Here is a 21,725-nt window from a genome sequence, read left to right as displayed (position 1 = left end):
TGCAATTGTACCCTCTTTCTCTTTCTCTTTCTCTACAACTGCTACCTGCGCTGGTTTCCTTCCTTTTGAGTTCTTCGTTCTCAATTCTCAACTTTTTCTTCTCATAGTAACCACAACACAACTTCTTGATCCTTTTTTGTGCTAGTTTCCTTCCTTTTGAGTTCTTCATTCTCAGTCTCAACTTTTTCTTCTCATAGCAACCGCAACACAACTTCTTGATTTTTTTTTGTGCTCAATTTATGACAAATTAAGTTGCATATATCCTTCTTGCGATGTTAGGGCACAATTACCCATGAAAGAAATTATCCTGCTCAATCTTGAATTCAAATTTTGAACTCCTTGTCTTCTACATTCACAGGAGACCCGTGATCCCTACATTTAGGGTCTATATTGGTAGCTCTGCCAACCTTTCTGTGAACCGATGGTGGCCTTTCATCCTTGCCCGCTTTCGTCGTTGTCGCATTTGCGTTTTGTCACATCATTGGTGACTCGGTTCAACTTGTTACTTGCTTTTGTCTGTTTGCGCCAAATTGGGCATGCCAAATGTGTATGCCAGTGTATCTTGTGACCTATAGCTTGTAGACATCCTTCTCCTTCTTCCTTCGATCAGTTGTCACACATTTTGCCAATTACATACTTTTGGGCATCAACGGCAACACTTCATACTTCTTTCATTCTTCTTGCTAAAGATAATTGCAGGGTCAACAGTAGGTACATGAAATGACTATAGGTGTAGGTCCAGGAAATGGAGATTGAGATGCTCGAAACAGATTTACTCTATTAATTGGATGCCCAATATAAACGAGATATTCACCAACAAAGATATTTATCAAGGAAAAATGAATGTATGCAAATTGTCACCGAACATGAAATTTATATTAGCAAACAAAGATGGCGCTCCAAATGTGCCTGATCTGAAGCAAAGTAATACAAAGAATCGGAACAGGATGAGAGTTGAATCCCACCGAAACTAAACTAGCCAAGTAAGGAAGATCTTCCACTTCCAAAATGGCAAACAATATTGAACTCCAACAGGAATTCACAGTATAATAAAATAATCCAAAATTGCATACTGAAACAACTCAACCTCATGGATATACCCTATCGAGGGAGAAACTATGTGCCAACAGAAGACACGAAAAACTCGTATGGAAATAATTGACAATAAAAATGGGTCCGAGATATGCTAAATCAGTTGGCCCATAAACAAGTTTTAATATATTGTTTATTTTATGACGGGAACATTACACTCAGTAAAATCTAATTCCATGTTGTTTGTGTGCCTAAAAACCCATCAACACAATGTACTAACTTCTATTGTCTTACACATCTTTAACAAGATGTTGGTGTGAAACTCCAAGCCATTTATGGATGATTGGACAATATGCAATGGGCAAGATACTCATCAAGGGAAAGGTTGGTCGAGAACTCGAAAAGTGTAGATTTATGGTGCCCCAAGGCAAGTTACTAGGCCACATAGGTTGCATGGAAGGATTCAAGTCAAACTCAACCAAGGTAGAGGTAATCATACAAATAAAGGCGCCCAAGAACGTAATAGTAGTGAAACCATTCCTTGGACATGTTGGCTATTATTGGAGTTTTATAAAGAACAAACCTTAGATTTCGTACACTGGATATGCTGACAAGAGAACCCTTTATGAGAAGAGAAGAGCAAGATAAAGTATTCAATGAATTGAAGTGACTAGTCAGTGCACCTATCTTGGCGTACTCGGACTAGATGAAGGAGTTCCATGTGCATGTGGATGCCTTTAACTGTGTAATTAGGGCTCCATTGTCGTTAAGTGGGACTCAAGGAACTTGATCAGCCTATATTCTTTTCCAACTGCCTACTCTTAGAGGCATAAAGAACTACAATACAATTGAAACAAAGGCGTTGGGGATGTTGTACTCCATTGGGGAGTTTCATCACTACCTATTGGCAGTGTTTCTCACCTACAATATAGACCACTAGAATTTTATGTACTTGTTAAATAAGCCAAATATTCAAGGGTAGGCGGGTAGTTGGCTGCTCTTATTACAAGAATTCACATTCACCATAATACTTCGAATAGTAAAGGGCCATGTCGTTGTTGACTAGTTATCTCAGATCAAATTGGGAAAGTCACCTAGTAGGTTTAATGGGGAGTGTAACCATGGAAAGGAAACTTCGGGAAGGCTAATTGCTTACATTTATCACATTATATGTATTAGAACTTCCTCCTTGAGCCAATACAACTCTCAACGAAATCTTGTGGAGGGTTTTATAGCACGTGCCCTTATTGGGAATGCATGAAAGATAGTGCACATTTGGAAGGAAGTGCTTCAATGATTTAGGGACAAACATTCTGGAATAATATGGAGGTTGACAACTTTTTTTTGGCTCAGCTTCCTAAAATTTTGTCTCTATCTGAGGTTGTTCTTTCATTTGATTTTTTCTCATGGGTTGAGGTTCACATCTCGAGTCAAGTTTTCTTCGAAGCCGTCAACCTCTCCACCTATAGATGAGGATCATCCACCAATTACTAATGAAAAAGAAAAATCAGCTAGGAAGAATGATGAGGCATCATGTGAGGATTTGAGGACACAACTTTGCTTTTAGTACAAAGGACCTTGTGATAAAGGAAACACCTAGTCATTGAGGCATAAACAAGGGGCAAACTGTAGTATGTGGGTGTACTATGACGAAGTTGAAGCTGAATCTCCACAGCAGTCTATTTGTTTAGATTGTGATGATCAGGGTTTCAGTGAGAAGTGCATACAGCTTCACATTTGATCCCCATGTGAAGGATATTTACCGATTCCAGAGTTTGTCTATGTCTAGGTCTGATGTTTGGAATGATAGCTTGATTGGTGCACAAAAAGGGGGAAAATCTAGACTTCCTATTGAGTTGCTTCCTTGTGATGTTTTGGTCTCTACATCATCAACACTAGTGTTGAGTACAGTTCTTCTGACTAGGTCGTTTACTCTAATGGTGTTATATTTATGAGAATTATTCAGTGATGACAAGGACATCAGGCGCATTTTTCTATCGGATTCTAATGGACGTTGGTGTTCAATTTGTTACCAGATTATGGTTGCTTGAGGACAAGCAATCTTGGGGAGGAAGGACTATAATGTCCCCATTTTAGCAGCCTCTTGTAGCTGGCCTGAGTCAGTTCATCATTGCAACCCTTGTGGGCTTACAATGTGATTTGAGGGTCTTTGTTGATTGACATGCTATTTATAGGAAGTCAATAGTGGGAGTTAATATATTTAGCAGCGCAATTGAGGCACCTAGTGTTTGGCTTCTTCAGTAATTGACTGGGTTAATTAATGGAGCTCTATATTATAAGTTGTTTATTAAGACTATCTTAATAAATGACTTAATCATTTAAGTGTTATAACTCAATGGTGTGTTGAAGAAACCTCTTAAATGAAAAGTGTCTTCATGAAGCTATGTGTTTGAGAGTAATTTATTTATAGTAATTGATGGAAGCTTCTAATTAACATGTCTATCGATGAGGCATCTTTAATGAAAGGTGTATTGGAGAAGCCAAGTTGCATTATAAAAGAGGCTTCATGAAGGAAAAAGATTCATTCTTGTCTATTGAGGGAGTTTGATCTGCTGCAAATACTCATGTTACAGGCATGAGTTTGAGTTTTTTTGGTGCGGCGTTTATCTGGAAGCCATGTGTTTTCAAGCATTTAGACAACGGAGTGTTTCTCCTTTCCTAGCTGTGATCTGTACTTGACATGAGAATTGAAGAGTCTGATCGTGCATATTGAACTACTTCAGGTGTTATCAGGTTCCTCCTGATTTAAATGTAATTCCATAATTTTGAAGCATATAACAGATTCAAATTAAATCAGTTGTAATTACCTATTAGAATGACGATAAATTTTAGATTCATCGCAGCAAATTCTATTTGGAAGTTGCTTGGAAAAAAGTAAATTTCTTTGCCATTTCAATATTGGTTGTATTTAAAAATTCAAAAAATCATATATACAAATTACAAAACAACAAAACAAGGAAGAAACATATTTCTCCGACATCATTAGTGTGAGCCTATAAGGCTTATTACAGTGCCTAAATCCACGATGAAACAGAAAATTTTGAAGGAAATGCATGCCTCGCCATTTGCTGAACCTCTGGGTTTCCTCAAGACCGACATGCAGATAAGGGAGAGATTTTCATGGAAGGGAGTTAAAAATGACGTATTGGAGTATGTTCGAAAATGTGCGAAATGTCAGCAAAAAAATCCAAACACACATTACTTATAGGCTTGTTACAACTATTGCCAATACCGAAACAAAAGTGGGATAGCATTTCCATGGACTTCATCACTAGACTTCCAAAGATAAATGCCAAAGATTGCATTTTTCTAGTGATCAACCGGCTGACAAAGTATACACATTTCTTCACCATCTCCGTCAATTTCCAAGCTGCAAAAGTAGCAAACTTATTTTTTAGAGAGTTTTTCCGCCTGCACAGGTTGCCATGGAACATAGTAAGTCGTAGGGACTTTTGTTTTCTTAGCACTTCTGGATAGAACTGTTTCGGCTGATAAGGACAGAATTGTCACCAAGCACCAGCTATCACCCTCACACCGACGAACAAACGAAAATTGTGAATAAGTGGCAGGAAGGGTACCCCTGGAGCTATGTTTAGACGCAACAAAGGGCGTGAGTCAAATTGCTGCATCCGACGGAGCATTGCTACAACACCACTTACCACATGTCCATTGGGATGGCACCTTTCAAAGCACTCTATGGATATGAGCCCCCTCATTTGTGCACATGGTTTTGCGAGACATTCGTGTGCCGAGATCAAAGGGTTAGCTATAGGAGGGACAGGACATACTGAGGCTTTCACGGAAAATCTCCATCGGGCATAGAATCAATAAAAGATGTACGTTGACAGGCATCAAATTGAGAGAAGTTTTGAGCTGGGTAATTTGGTATATCTCTGACTACAACCGCATAGACAGTCATCCTTGAAGGTAGGTGGCAAAGAAAAGTTGCGGTCACGCTTTTACGTTCCTTACCATGTAACTCGACGCATAGGGGAAATCACCTACGAACTTGAGTAGTCAGAGGGAAGCCACATCCACAATGTCTTCCACATTTCTTATCTAAAGAAAGTTGTAAGGGAAAAAAATCACTATACCAGCTGACCTATCACCTCTTAATGAAGAAGGGAAACTGGTATTGGAACCTGAAGAGATCATTAACGTCCAAGAAAGGAAACTAAGAAACCGTAGCATCAAGGAGTTCTTGGTGCATTGGAAACATTTGTCGCTTGACAACGCCACTTGGGAGGGTGAACAAATTTTGGAGCAACCCGCACTATAATTGCTCGAGGACAAGCAATTTTCAAGACGAGAGGAGTGTAATATCCCCATCAAAAAATAAATAAAATATTAGACTTTGGATGTGGGATCGATTGATTTAGTATATCTTAGGGCCCATTTCTATTTTAATTTATTTGTAGGTGTTTTCCGTGTCATGTGTCGGCACGTTGTTTCTCCCTTGGGAGTTTCCCTTTAACGGGGTATATATGTCCGTCATGATGGATTATTGTAGGCTTTTGTTATTTGTATTGTGTATTCCACTGGAAGTTTTTCTTTGTTCGCCATTTCAAATGTGAAAGATCTTCCTTATTTGGCTAATTGCAATTTCGGCAGTATTCATCCCTCACCCTACTCTACTTGTTTTCCTTCATCCTCAGATCTAGCAACTTTAAGGCATTGCTCATATTTAATTAGTAAATATTTTTTCGACATGATTGATCTCAAAATCCATTGTTCACTGATTTGCATGAGTAATCCTAAGCGAAGACTCCATCCATCAGTTAAACAGAGGAACTCACACCAAATTCACAAAGTATTGCATAAGTCGTACGGTCCAAACTATACGCCACAACCCTATTCCCACACCGTACAACAACTCCTACACCGTATGCCAAAATCTTGATTTCCTCTCAACATACGGGCACTCATGTTTCGCACAACACCCTCCTCCATCGTATATTGTACAATTACCCACAACCCCACCGTACATGCCGCCTCCCACGTACGATCTCCCCTGTTGCATGAGTCATAGAACCTAACTTTGTTGTCCATTGTCAACGCCGTACAAATCTGTCTAGAGAAAATATTCTTCACCATACAGACTTCCTCTCTCCACCGTATAGCTGGCGTTTGGAAATTGGCGTTGGGAACATTACACAATCTCTATACTTCATCGTGTAAGCTCAAACAGGGCTTCGAGTATGCATATCACCTCTGAAATTGGATAAATTGCAAGGCATTGCGTCTGTTATTGAGTCGGCTTCTATCAACCATCTTGGGAGACAACAGTATCCTACAAACCCAAAGTTCCTAACTATATTGATCAAGAAATTTCACAAGCTCAAAAATTGGGGGGAGGGGGTCTCGAGTTTGGTCTTCTTATCCAAGACGGCATTTGAGATACTCTAGAATCATGCCTAGGGAGAGTTTGGAATTATGGAAATCCTGCCTAATATGAAATTTATTAATTTTGATTTTTAGCGCAAGAAATTGAAATTTAGGAAATTTTAAATTTCCTTCTACACCCTCCTATACATTTTATGAAATTTCATCCTCATTCTTAGCGCATAATGATAAAATCATTGTTTTGAAAATTTATAATTTGCTTCATTGTCTTGACTTTACATTGCTTTGCAAATTTTTTTCCCTCTATATCTTAGTGCATGAAATTAAATTTTCGAAAATTTTGCATTTCTAAATGTCTCCTCTTTTTTGTTGTTTCATAAAGTTTAATCCTTCTACATTATAGCGCATAAATGCAAGATTTGGAAATTTCGCATTTCTAAAAAGAAATTCCCATTTTCCCTTTTAAGCATGAGAGTTTGTTTAGGAAATTTAATATTTTCACATTTTCTCATATCGTTTCTAAATTTTCATGGTCTTTTATTTTAGTGCCTATATACTCTTGACTTCGGAAATTTCACATTTTTTCTTCAACACACAATGGGAAATTTTTTCATTTTTCATTTACTTTCACTCAAAGTTTCTTTACTTCGATCTTTCACGCATGCAAATGTCATTTAGGAAATTTCACAATTTGAATGAAATGTGCGAAATCGAGGATTTTTAAAGTTTCAACTTTGAATGCTAAATGCTCTAAAATATCGTTTTTGCAAACTTTAAATTCTCCCCTTATACCCCACCCCCCACTTTTGCGCTTGGTCATTTCTCACGAATTTGATATTCATTTACAACAAGGCATGAACTCCTGTTCCCATGCACACTCTTTCTCTCCTCCAATTTAATATCTATGCAATGCTACTAACCAAAATGCCAATTTCAAATTGCATCATATCCTATTTATCACTATTAGTCACTTAACCAACTTTTGGCATATCTTTTTCAATCCAAAATGAAGTGAAATTACATTTAAGCCCAGTTTGTCATGATTTCATAATTGCAAGTGTTTTCCTACCAATTCAAGGTCTTACTACTTCATCTCATTTGATCCTAGAAGGGATCCTAGAACAAATCTAGGCCTAGTCTCTGCAACAGAAGGTTTTTTTGCCAAATTTCAACATTTAGAGATAGAATGCAGACTCCAAGACAAAAACACTCCAAGTGAGGAATGACAGAGAGAAACAAACCTAAACCAACCTAAGGGCCTAGAAGAAGGTTGGGGTCCCTATTTTCAACATGTTTTCAACAGAGCATGTATGCAGGGCACAACAAATTGCATAGGCCAAATGGCATTTTGTTGTATCCATACACCCCATCTTCAACAAAAAGGTAGCTTTTAATTTGTCCTCCTCCACAAATACTTATTTGGTTATACCCCAAAAACCCATCTAGAAAAGAATAAATCTCATGGACTACGACTTCCTCTAGTATAATGTCGATGAATGGGCTCAAGAAGGGATTTTTGATTGTCATTTCATTCAAGCACTTGAGGTATCCACAAATCCTAATTTGGTTTTGCCTCCTCGAGGGATATCACGACTGGCGAGACTCGTTCACAAGTTTCTACCTTGAAGATTATGTCCACCTCTAAAAATTTCTCAATTCCCTCATGTACCTTGGCAGCATAATTTTACTTCATGTTATACAATCTCTTTTGTATAAGTTGTGCACCCCATACGAGGGGAATTCTATGTATACAAGACTCTAGTAGTATCCCTCTCAAGTCCCTGTATGTCTAGCGAAGGTGTCCTTATACTCCGTAAATATCTTGAATGTGGCTACCTTCAATACAAGATTCTAATCGTCACCAACCGAGATGACATTCAAATTGTCTTCATCCCCAAGATTTATCTTCTTTGCACTACGCTCTTCATACTCTACTCCCTTATCTCTTTCAAAATGATGACAGGAAAATTAATTCATTCATGTCACTCCCTCCTTATATTCTCTATTATTCAAGGGAAAAGTAGCACTACCTCTATCTAAGTCGACTCTGTATCATGCTACATTTGAGGTGGAAAACTTTATAATCTTCCATCTACCAGTGGAATAATCCATTTGAAGTGTTTGTTTAGTCTTCTGTGCAACATTCCAATTCGAGCACCCCTTCTTTAGGTTCCAATTTTTTCCTTCATCCATATCCCACCATCTTTAAACATTGACTCAAAGGATGCCAATTCCTTGCTCACTGCCTGGTCCTCAGGTCAATGACATACTTCCTTTATTCTCAATCATCAAGAATATATTTTGCTTCCAATTGTGGGTCACCTTGGCAATGATCAGCCAACCTTGAACAAAGAGAGTGGCATATGCCTTCTTTTGAACTAGGATGACTATGAATTCCAAGAAAAAGCATTGTGTCAATTGTTATCCTTTGTGCCATTAATATCCCCAATGGCTTAATTCCATGTTGGTCGATAACTACCAAATGGAAGACTAGCAACTAGAATATTGCCTTCCCCATGCATTTTAAGGTTTCCTCTAGCAACATATTGACTCTTGAACCTCCATCAACAATACTTTTTGTTAGCATTCTCCCCATTATTTCCATCTTGATAATGGTTGCCTTCCTTCAAATGCTCACCAACAGAGGGTGACTGGCCTAGTCTTCAGATGGTGTTTTTTCATAGGTTCTTGTGGCTTGCATTGGTTTTGGCTAAGTGCATAATCGCCAACTACACTAGACACATCCATTGTTAATTGTGGCCAATTTCATGAGAGGTTCTTTGCTCATTTTCCATCACTAGTTCTACATCGACCTTGGCCTCTCAAAGCCTTTCCTACTTTGTACAAGAGTACAACTAAATTGCCTTCTTCATTTATAGCCTAGTAATTACGAGGACTTCATCATCCCTATCTACTATAGTCAACATGCTCACCCCCTTCCACTTCTAACAGTCAACATCTTCATGGTGTCTAGGTCAACATCAATTATACAAGCCCATATTATTTTGACCATTCTAGCACTTTTGAGCATAGTGACACCATTTATTGCAAGTTTGACACCAAACCATTGTTCTCCCCTTCATATTGTATTGTATTATGCTCCATGAGCCACTATTATTATTGTCTTATCGCCTATTGCAGCATCTACTAGGCGATGCGTTGGAATGTGTCAATGGTTTTGATGGTGTGGAATATGTGGTTAATTGTTCCTCTTGAGTGAAAGCATCTTTGTTCTCCTTGCTTTTGAGTTGCACAGTAATCTAACCGAATGTCCCAATAGGGGACAAAAATAACAAAACAATTTCTACAGATGTCATTTTTGTGTGACCTACATTACAATCTATGCACCACATTTCTTTATTTTCCTTTGAGCTGTTCTTCTCAACCTTCAATTCCTTCATCATTCATATGCATAACCCATCTAAGGGCTTGTATGTCTTTGATGCCCAAATGGTGCTGCTATCCCACATACTTTCATTCTCGCTTTCTTTTTCCCCCATGATGTTTTATTTTCACTATCAATATCCATCGCCCAATTGTAAGTATTGGTGTATGAGGACAAGGTACTACCTGCATCTCCTTTCTTGGCAAGGGGATCAATTTGTCGATGAACCAATGCTTTTTCAACCCAAAGTCCAGTTAGTTATACACTTTTATACACTTGTATCAATGGTTCCTTGAGCCTACAATTGTAGGCTAGCAAACTATTTCATGTTTACACTACTTGGTATTATAAGTTTGTGCCATGATTCTGTTGTTACCCTCAGGAATTCAAATTCCTCCTCAAATGTCTTCTTTAGGTCACCCTAGGATAATTTGTGTCCATCATCTAGTTTTAATAACCAAACGATGTTTATTCCTCATAATGAAGTGGCAAATGACCTTAGTCAATAATACTTATCAACCTAACAACTTGCAAACTGTATAGTTTCCCATGTCTTACAATGGTACACAAGATCCTCTAATCCATTCCCTATGAACTTCGGCAATTTCTAAATATAAATGCCAAGACTTCCCAAGGGGTCACCATTGTTCTAGGACGGTATGTAACGTGTATTGAGGACCTAACTTGACTGCTTTGACCTCCCCCATGATCTAATGTTCTCTTGCACTCACAGGCATGCGTGAGTTGTTTACATGTCCATTATCAACATTCCTTGTACTTTGGATACCTTCTTGATTTATGAACTCCCTCCCTCCTTGTATTGTGGAGGATGCTAAGCCCCCCTCCTCTCCAATGTCTCCACCTGACTACATGTGCCACTAAGGGGTCATGGTCGATTCCAAAATTTTGGGCTAGCCATTGTCCAGTCCAATTTTTCCAACTATGTAGAACACAAATATTAAACATAAGAGGTGTTCAAGCTCATCCATGTAAATACCTAAGATGGCTAACAGAACTATTTGACTCCAATGATATTCTCAAAAAAGTTGGCAAAGCCATAAGAGTTGATAAAGTAGATGTCATTACAAAAGAATCTAAAATACCAATATCAGCAACTTTTGATAAAGTAGATGTCATTACAAATTTAAGGTTGTCCAAGGGTATACAACACAGGAAAGGAAATTCAAAGTTGGATGCAAACCTCTTAAATAATATACAAAGGTATAAAAATGTGATGAATAATCCAAAACTTTCTCCTAAATCCTACCAAAGCCCTTAGTCTAAGGTCGTCATTCTTCAAGTACGCAATATCCATCAACAATACATAAAGTTAGAAAATATAAGCCCAACCAAAATAGTCTTGTAGTTATTTAGGATAGACCATAATTATGAATGTTGTAGATGATATGTGAAACCAAGTTGGAGGCATACCTGACAAAATGATATTATTAACAAGCTCTACCCTAGGAAAGACTAATGAGCCTGCAACACGTTCGAAGAACTTCACAAACCTAACAAAATGATATCATTAACTAGCTCGGACATAGGAAAGGCTAATGAATCTCCAACACATTTGAAGAACATTTGGGTTTCTTAAAAAGTATTGATTTGCCCCTACATAATTTTTTAATGGTTTTCCGTACATCACTTAAGGGAATGTAATGCCCACCCATAGTTTTCCTTTATGTTCAGATTGCCAAATTCTTTTAGGCCAATTTTATGCATTGATTAGTTTTAGAGATTTTGGATTTATGGTATTATGATATTATTTCATGACTTGGATTAGTGATATAGATCAATGATGATTACTTCGTTGACTATATTTCACGTGTTGTTTAATGATTGTGGTTACTAGTGCATTAATGATGCTTTAATGATTCGTAGTTAATAAATGAGATTTCTTTCATAATGATGTGAGATGATCATTTTAATGATGACTATTTCATATTCGTAATGATGCATTGTTATACCTGAGCATTTGATGTTTGGCTTGTGATTATTATGACACTTACCCCATACTTGCATGTGTATGGTGCGCGTCTGTTTTATATTTTTTTCTGACGTGTTTGATGTGGGTTAAGGGAGGGAGTCATAGTCACCTACTAGTCGAGATCTACACAATGTAACACTTCCTGCCATTGTCTGTTTAGTTTAGATATATTTATATACATGTATATGCTCATCTATTATGCAGGATGCAGGTACCGGACATCGACTTCCCTGAATTGTCAGGATGAGCGTGCCCTATTACAAATACTCAAATGGTAAGAATGGGAAGATAATGATCAGGTGCAATCCTAGACATAGCCTATATACTTGTCCTGCAAGGAGAACTCATAACAAACTGTCTACCCTTTTTAAAACCCACGAGTCTTCTGTGCGTATGTGGTTTGATTCTTGCTTTGGTTGATTTTCCTTATGCATTTCTTGAGGTTTGACTTGGTGATTTGCCTAATAGATTAGTTATTTATGATTCTTAGATCGATTGTTGATATTGAATTTTTAGATGTTATTTAATTTAAAAGTGAAAAAAATGTTAAAATAGGATGTTCTTGCATTTTTTGGGATTAAATGGATTTTTAGTTAAATTAAAGATTTAATTTAAAAGTCATATTTTAGGAAAACTACATTAGAAGGATTTAGAAATTAAATATTAAATATTGTGTAGCATTATTATTTAATTAATAAAGAATTAAAATTTAGTGACATTTAAATAATACACTTATCTTTATTAATTAAATAATGAATAGATGGTTTTTTATAAAATTACTTAAAATGTAATGTGGAGAAATAAATAAAATAATAATAAATAAATATTTTAATTAAAAAGTGAATTAAGTGTACATGAAAGAAATAATTAAATATTTTAGAACTGGTGGAGACGGAAACCCTAAAAGGTAATTAGAGTTCTATATTAGAGGGTTTTTGGGTCATTATTGAACACATAAGTTTTGGAGAGCACCTCTAGGTTCTGGAAAAAAAAGGAATTTTTGGCTTGAAGGATTTCGTTTGTAATAGAAATGTTACTAGTTGTCAGATTTTAGCATCAACGTGAGGTAGGGTTTGAAATCCATAATGGTATTTTCATTTGAAAAAATTTGTCTGATTTATGTTTGATGTGTGTTGAAACATGGTTGCTATTTAGTTATATTGATTTGAGAAAAATTGTGCTTATCAAACCTTTGATCAAAAAAAAAATTACAAGAAGAAAATTGTAGAAACAATGAATTAGATCAGTTACGGTTTGATTAAAAAGAAAAGAAAAATTACATAGAATTAATCTACAAATTTGTTTATATTGTTCCTTTAAAAAAAAAAATGTATACATATTTGTGCGTATTGATGATACAACTCTATTTTAGAAAATAATAATTAAGAATTTAGCCTTGCTGGAAAAGTACCTTACAAACTACTTGTACAAAAAACAAAGAAAAAGTATATATGTTAAAAGTCTCTTTTAAAAAGAAATTTAACTTAAAAGTGTGTGTATATATATATATAAGCACAACAGTAATTCCTCATTTTATTTTAATCACATGTTTAAAATTAATTTTATGGGACAATCCGCCAAAACCTCATCTCCCATCTTTCACTTTTTTTTCCAAAAACAATTGTAGGTACAATTTACTATAGCTGACATTTTACTATTGCTATAAAGTAGGCCTTAACCCATGCCAACTTGAGTTGTTTCTTTAATAGATTATTTAGACTTTTTCCACTAATAGTCATAAAACTATTTTCTAGGCATGTCAAGGTGTTAGCTTTTGTTTCAAAGTTGTTTTAAATTTATAACTGTCACTATTTTTGGGTTAAAGTTCCAAAATTATTATAATAGCCTTTTTGCCTTTATATATTTGCTGATCTAGTTAAAAACTTTTATGGGCTTTTTAAGATAAGATTTTTATATTGACTCTTTTAAATAATGGAGAAAAAATATGTGAAGGGTTTGAATAAAACAAATTCAGGAAATTAGTTATTTGCTCCTCATTATTATATTATTCTACATGTAGCTTATTTACTTTTATAAGTAGGTATATATAGTTTGAAATAATATATAAAAGTGGATTTGATGTATAGGTTAAACTTTCTATTTTATAATGAAATTTAATTTAGTAAAATGGAGAATTAATATATGTTTAATATTTTATGTTTTTCTTTAACTAGTGTGTGTGTGTGTGTGTGTGTGTAACCATTTTATTATTGAACACATCTTTATGGCTAAATCAGACTATTGGAAAATACCTGAACTGAATCATGTGTTTGAAACCCTAGGTGTTGTATTTGGTTGATTGTAGAGTTTTTGTGATGTTGATTTCATGATGAGTCGTCTAGTTGGCCAACTAGGCATACACCAAAGGCTTTTGTAATTTTCTTTTATGATGTTTATTGGTTCGGGATGTTGTAATGGGTTTATGTTTTAAACTGGAAGCTGCATTTATGAGTTTTAGGTTGTTGAACACTTGACTTGGGTTGGGAGAACCAACTTATCTTTCGGGTTCTTGTTAAGGAACCAACCTTGATCATTGTGGGCGTTGTGGGAAGGGACACAACTGTATTTTATGTGCTTAAGAGAGGTTGTCTAGGTACATGTCCTTGGGAGTGGCTTACAATAGAGATCCTGGGACCTGAAGTGGTCAGTGCCAGGGTAACCTATTCTATGTAATAAATGATAATCTAGTAATTAATATTTTGGGGAAACACACTAAAAAGATAAGTTAAGAGATAGTTGCCCCACCCATGCCTTGAGTGCTTGTATACACTAGGGATGGGAATGGGATGACAGTGTGAATGGTTTGCCTCGTCTTCTTGAGAGGGTAATTCTAGTTCCGCATGTGTCATGTTGAGGGTCCAAGGTTCAGAGTAACTAGTCCAGGGTAACTCAACGCTTGAGGGTCCGAGATCTATTGAGAGATCAGTCCAGGATAACTCAAGTAGTTTGACCATGTGATGACACTCCCTAGAATGTAGCCTGAGTCTCCTCCGTAAAAAAATCTTGTATTTGCCTCTGGTGGTGTTGTTATTGGTGGTGTACTTATTGTTGGATGTATTTAATTTGGTTATTTACTTTCATTGATGATGATTGGTGATTTATGGCTATTGTACTTTTATCATAAGGTTCTTGACTTCAGGTGAATATATTTCGTTGACTTTATGTTATGATTTTCATGATTTTATCTATTCTTGGTTTATGAATGATGTTTTGTTATGCAGTGTTGGTATTGGTTTGAGTGTTCTTTTTTTTGGAGTATCTTATCTTCTTGAGTAGTATGTGTTACCTTTGAGGTAGTTTTGTCTATTAGGGATTCCTTGCCTAGGAATGTTTCATGATTGAATAGCCGTATGTGGATCGTTCATTATCTTCCCTGCACGGTGGGAGTGGAAGCGTAACTAGGTAACCACGCAATCGGGAGGTAGTGTCTTCTTACCATTTGGGTCCCCCTCACATTGCCAGCTATTGGATGTTCACTGCGGGAGATATACCTTTATCATTCTTATTTCTTATCTCAAATACTTCTTTTCAATTGGTGTATATATATTATGTATTCTGATGTATTGTATCTATTCTCACATACCCTGTGACATGTGCGGTGGATGTTATTTATTGGATGTACTTTCATTGTATTAGTTATACTTATGCATTTTCTCATGTGATTATGTATCTATTATTTCTTTATGTTCAGGAGACATTGTACTTGAAACTTAAACTAATTAATTTAAGCTTCTTAAATGTGACTCAACGTAAAGGAACCCTTGAGGAATTGAAAATGTGTTTGTAATTGCTTATGTGTACTTGATGTGAATGTGTATACTGCTTCCACATTGTTACTTTGATGTTGTTTAAACTTTTAAAAAAAAATTGTTTAGTAAGCTTTGTAACATATTAGGTTTATTTCGTTTGGGTTCCCGAGTTAGGCGTTACAGGGAATTAATGACAAGGAGACAAATAGAAGACTTGGATAATAGGTTGACACAATAACATAAAGAGAACTACCCTAGGAAACATTTAAGCTTGTTGTGAAGCTCTAAAGAAAGGGATTTCATTGGAAGACGAGTACACTAAAATATCTTACAAGAAGATGAGAGCATCAAGGAGCTAATGTTAAGTTGTTAACTCAATGCCAAAAACCCATTTTTGTTCCATCCAAAGGGACAACAATAATATATAAGAATGAAATGGATGGAAAAGGGCTCACTAGACCCATTCAAAGGAGCCTCCCATGCATAGATTTCCATCCCTAATTGTGCCAAGTTAACAATAAGTCATCTAATAAGAGCCAAGGGAAGGGAGTATTTAGAATGATGAACCATGTGACGGAAGTTCGAAACAAATAAAGGGCTGACCTAAAAGAACATCAAATAAAAAATGCATACCTAGTAATTAAACCAGACAAAGAAGACTAACTAAACATATACTCTGAAAGACGGGTAGAAAATCAATGTCACAAGCAACAAAGTGTCTTGTTGTGTGGTGGTATTGGAGGTTCGAAGGTGGAATAGTATACAAAGGCATGCACAGTGGAAACAGCATGATTGGTATGAGAGAATTTCTGGGAGGTAATAAAATCCCAAAAGCAGGGAATCAGATAAGTTGATGATTGCATGCATATGCTACAGATGTCAAATCTTCTTCCATGTGATATTGGACTTTCATTGAATTGAATAAGAGATACCCGATTCATTCCTTTCTCTAAGATAATCAGAATGTATATTACAAAGTTGAAATTTTATCTATTGAAGCAGGACAAAATGTAGAAAAGAGACAGCAGCCCCAATATGCAGAACAATTTACACAGATAATAAAAACTCTCTATGATTGAAGGACTCTTATTCTCCCATCCAGAAAAACATTTACAGAAATAAAGGAGCTTGGTAACTTCTATTAATATACTTTTACCTGTGGATTCATCTCTCTCTTCTGTGGTGATGCACCTTTCTTTGGTAAGAATGTATTTCCTAAAGCCAATTCATGTCTGCCTGTATCAAGTGGAACCTTAGTATCAAAGTGAGACCTTAGGAAACCCATTAAATGTTAAACTAGATTATTTCAGGCTGATTATATTTGGAAAGCTGTATGTCACAATCTCATAGTCCAATTCCATGTGAGCAGAGATCAATTCTATTTCACTAGCTTGTAAGGCAGTCAAAATTAGAAAAAATTTAAAATACAAAATAAGCTTGCAAAATGCCCTTAAAAACAGAGGTCACAAAAGGGCATCAAAACTCAGTAGATGACTCTGGATCCAATTCACCAAACTTAATTTTAATCAAGAGACTACCAGCAAAGACTCTTCATACATATCAGCATGCTGTTTTGGTACTAAGCATCATCTCAATATTGCAATGCAGCATATTGGAAAATACAGCTTCTAATCAAATATTCATTTTCAAAGGTGTTTTCATGAAACCTAGGGCTGCAGGACCAACCTGGGCTATACTCTAGAAAAAAAATTAACTGCATGTTCAAACTTACAGAGGAAAGCCTACTTATGGTGACAAGAAAAAGAATGTTAACTAAACCAAACAGAAGCCATGACATTGCAAATTCAGTTATGGCATTACTATCAAACTTATTTAAGGTCACTCTGATTTCTGGAGTATAAACTTCTGTATATCTCCTAGCTATTGTCGCCATTATGACATCACTAATTGAATAGCAGTAAATGGTCCTCATCAATTACAAACAAGAGAATATTGATACGCTCGAGGATCAGTCAGAAAGATAGACAAGAGAGCATAAAAGTCAAATTGAGATGGATTTCATATTGATGCCAGGCAATCGTCTGTCACATCAGTGATTTGACCACTATTTTTGCTGCACGGTTTGACAGCTATTTGATCAGAAATTTACTTTAATTTAAAATAAAGTGTTTGTTATTGAGCGTTCATGTTTTGACTGTTGTACATGCTTTGATCAGGAATTTATTACTGGGTTGACTGTGATGATGGAGTTGCATATTTAAGTGATGATTAATTGTAATATATATTATAATTAGTTCTACTCTAATCAATTCGACTATAATTTGTCAATGGTTATGCTCCATCGTGGGTGTGTCTAAGTCATAACACCTGTAATGTCCCCTCCTTAAGCCAGACTAATTCACAAGTTCTGCTTACAGCTCATGCAGTCCCCTGTAAACTAGAAAGCCTTGCGAGGGGGCTCATGTTGGGTGGCACAACCCTTCCTTAGCGAACAGCATTTTCAAATTTACCTCATGTGGTCCCATTTGTTGATAGCCAAGTTGCTTGCATTGACATGCTTTGGCATCATATTTATATCGGCTTTGAGAAAGCCTAATCATCACCAACCAGATTTTATATTCATCTGTCTCTGTAATTCCTTATTGGAATTCATTGGGAGATTGCAATTTTGGAGGTGAGATATCTTCCCTAGTTTGATATTGATCCCAATTTGGTGAAGTCTCTTTGAGACCAAATTGGATTGATAGATTAGCAAACATTATCAGCATCTCTTTATTATCTTGCAATCTCGAAACTATCAAGTCAAACCGAAACATTATATTATGTACACTCATCAAGCTCACATACACAACATCCTATCCACTTCAATAATAGTACGTTATGCTTCAATTCACAACACTCATGATGTGGACAAGTAATATTTTAAACTATATATTTCTACTTCCTCTTAACATTCATGGGGACCTAAACACCTAAGAATGAGGTTTAATTAAAGGTCAAACTTGCACACCTATGCCATTCACCATTAGTTTTGTGGACACATTGCTCGAATGTCTTAACTAGCAATCACACCATAGACTGCAATGGGTATGCCGATGGGTGTCTATTTATTAGTTGGATTTTTTGCCTGATCAAGTTTATACAACCAAACACAAACATGTTCATGGTAACATTGGTAGTATGAAGAACAGCCACCATTACAAGCTAAAATGAGCAAATTAAAAATAAATATCACTTATAGGTGGTTCTTATGTCTATGTATTCCAACCACTAAAAATAGGACACAAGCTGAAATAGAATTGTTTGGGCAAGATATCAATGAGGGAAACAAGCATGTCATGATCTGACAAATGCAATTGACGTTACTATGATATCATGCAATTGAGAAATCTTTGCCTTGACAGAGGCCCTGATTTTCAATGCACAAATTTCTACAGAATACCCTAGAGGAATTATATCTAATAAATAACTTGAAACCCCAAAATATTTTATAGATGTCTGTTTCCCTCGTAGTTAAAACTTTGGACAAATTGTATGTGTTTTCACACTTGTATTCCTAACACGGCGTTGCTGGGATGAATAGCATGTATTGCTACAGATATCCACAATAGGAACTGAACCCTCAAGACATGAGTGCTTAAACTTCACAATAGCATATACTCTACACTCAAGGGTTATGAATTCAAAATCTGATTTAGGATCATTGAATATGATCCCAAACGTTGGTGCTGATAAACTTACACACAATCTCACCCAGAAGCATAAATATTGAACTCAAAATCTCTCAACACTGGCTAGGACCCACATTCAATTATCTTGTCCAGCGTCGTAGCTGGTACTTATTCACTCGGGAATTTATATCATTTGTTGATCATGGTCAGTCATGTTACGTAATTAAGATGCACGCAACTGACTCCAACAGGGATGCAGAGAGATAGCCACTGGCAAAGCACTCGTATAGATGAGAGTCCTTAAGAATCAAAGAAGCGGAATGCAAGAAAGCTAATATAAATGGAAGAACCTTTATGATCAGCTGAAAAGAGTAACTATACTAATAGATTTTCGTTTAGTTGAAACAATGCAGGTTCTCTCTCGCTTATATGAAATGGAGACTATAGAAAACAAGTATAACTTATTTAGAATAGGATGCCAGTAAGACTCACTTCCCCAAAAGGATTGAACATCATTTGAATATTGGCAAATATACTTCTCGTCTGCCCCGAGGATCTGAGCTCCGATTCCTGGAAAGCGTGGTCCAATTACTAATTCGTCCAAGGCCCCAGGTTTTCTATTGAAGGCTGGATCCTCATCTGAATACATAAAACAGAAGCTCTCCTTCTGTTTAGGTAAGGACACTTTGAAATACCAACCTTCAAAAAATCTCCTGTTACTTCCATCAAAATGATACCTGAACCCAATTACCAAAGCACAGAGCAAAATTAATTCACACAAACCAATTTATTAAAAGAAATGCAGATGATTGATAAGTCGCCACCTAATAGATGCACTGACGTGATAAATCTTTTAAAAACAAAAACACCCACATATTTTAATCCGAAAATTCGGAAAATCAAAATTAAGAATTATTGAATGTTTCGCTTTTTTGCTTCTTTCAATTTCAATTACCATACCCGCTGTGAGGCGTCCGGAGATGTCTTTGAGCAGGGGTTGGAATGTAGACAGGCTTTACAGAGGGTTTGCTGTCGGCGCGAATTAATGATCGCCTTCTTCTTCTGCTCTGCCTTCTAGTACTCTGCGAATAATTTGTGTGAACAATTTGGTCTGGATAAGAATTGACGAATAGACGATATGGATTTTGAATTGCTACGCCAGAAATAAGAGACATTTTTTGAATCATTTGCTTTTTTGGCGTAAATACGATGGTTTAAAGCGAACAGAATACGATTGTAGGGTTATCCTTTTTTGGGTAGACCAACGGTGGGAAATGCTAACTTTCCATTCCTTTTATTAATTTGAACATTCCTCAATGAACAGGTTCTTCCAAGGTGGACGTGTATATGAAGATTGATAGATAATTTTAACGTTTGTGAAGTTAAAAATGGTTATGGACAGCTTCTCAAATTTAAGTTAGTTTCAACAAGAGATGTAATGTGTCATAGTTCGTGCCTAATTCACAGTGGTTGTAGAGGTGTAGATGACTGAAAATAACGTTAAATAGTTCTAAATTGACATTGTGAATGCATTAATTTTTGCCTAGAAATGCACTTGTGATTTGATAGGATGGTTCATATTTTGTTGTTAAATTCTCGTACTAGAAATGCATTTGTGATCTGAAAGGATGGTTCATATTTTGTTGTTAAATTCTCGTACTAAAAATGCAGTTGTGATCTTGAAAGGATGGCTCATATTTTGTTGTTAAGTTCTCGTGTTATATTACTATATGTTTGGCCATTTAAGCTTAATAATAAGAGGCCAAAGTCCCCAAGTATGTATTATTCTCATCTTGATTATCAAATAGAAGTCACACTATTTTTAATCATTAAAGAGAGATAAATAGCAGTATAGAGCAATAACAACATAAACATAAATGTAGAAGAAAAAATGATAGATAATATATACGAGAAAGAGGAAGAGCGATAAAATAGTAAGATAGAGCGATACCAACATAAATTTTGTGTGTGTGTGAGAGAGAGAGAGAATTAAATATTTTTTTTTTTCTTAAAAAAACAAATACTCAAAATAAAATCATGATTCTAATGAAAAATTAAAATATATTATATTTTAATTAATGAAACTAAGAATTTAATTTTTATATTAAAACTCACATTTGTATAAGAAAAAATGAAATGTATTGAAATATAAAAATATTTTATAAGTAAGACTAATTGTTTAATTTTACACAATTAAAGAAGGTTTACTATTTAATGTTTTGTATTTCCAATTTTTTCATAAAATTAAGTAATTTTTAATTATGAAATAATATCTATATAATTTAATATGTAATAAATAAGAAATAGAATAAAACTATTTAATTTTAATATATAGTTTATAAAAACTTAATAATAATTTACATATTTTTTAGAATCAATTATTTCTTTTTTGTGGTTATTTCTTTTAGTATGTTTTTTTATGTAAAATATAATTATTAATTTAATATTAAAATAAACTAAATGATAAATTGTTTAAATATAAAATATTAATAATAATAATAAATGATATAATCTACAAATTGTAACACTTATCAATTATACATATTACAAATACTATTATAAAATATAATTAA

The 21,725-nt window shown here is 35.4% G+C and overlaps 1 protein-coding gene across 3 annotated transcripts in view; it reads right to left on the bottom strand.

Annotated features, from left to right (window-relative positions):
* LOC149555945 (putative tocopherol cyclase, chloroplastic) overlaps window positions 1-20,514 on the bottom strand; it is a 220,388-nt gene extending 199,874 nt beyond the window's left edge. For all 3 annotated transcript variants that reach the window (XR_016364589.1, XM_089830072.1, XM_089830073.1), the window contains exons 1-3: window positions 20,113-20,514; window positions 19,645-19,889; window positions 16,677-16,756 (exon numbers count right to left, since the gene is read on the bottom strand). Coding sequence is in view for 2 of the 3 variants with exons in the window: in XM_089830072.1 (XP_089686198.1) it covers window positions 16,677-16,756; window positions 19,645-19,889; window positions 20,113-20,339 (552 nt within the window). In the remaining variant the exon portion in view is untranslated. The remainder of the gene's footprint in view (window positions 1-16,676; window positions 16,757-19,644; window positions 19,890-20,112) is intronic.
* Between the last annotated feature and the right edge of the window lie 1,211 nt (window positions 20,515-21,725).

Source organism: Cupressus sempervirens, chromosome 5 (assembly GCF_028749045.1).
Source record: "Cupressus sempervirens isolate cs-2001-9-10 chromosome 5, ASM2874904v1, whole genome shotgun sequence".
Lineage (NCBI taxonomy): Eukaryota > Viridiplantae > Streptophyta > Pinopsida > Cupressales > Cupressaceae > Cupressus > Cupressus sempervirens.
The sequence above is the reverse complement of the archived record's forward strand: the minus strand, read 5'-3'. Positions and strand labels throughout refer to the sequence as shown.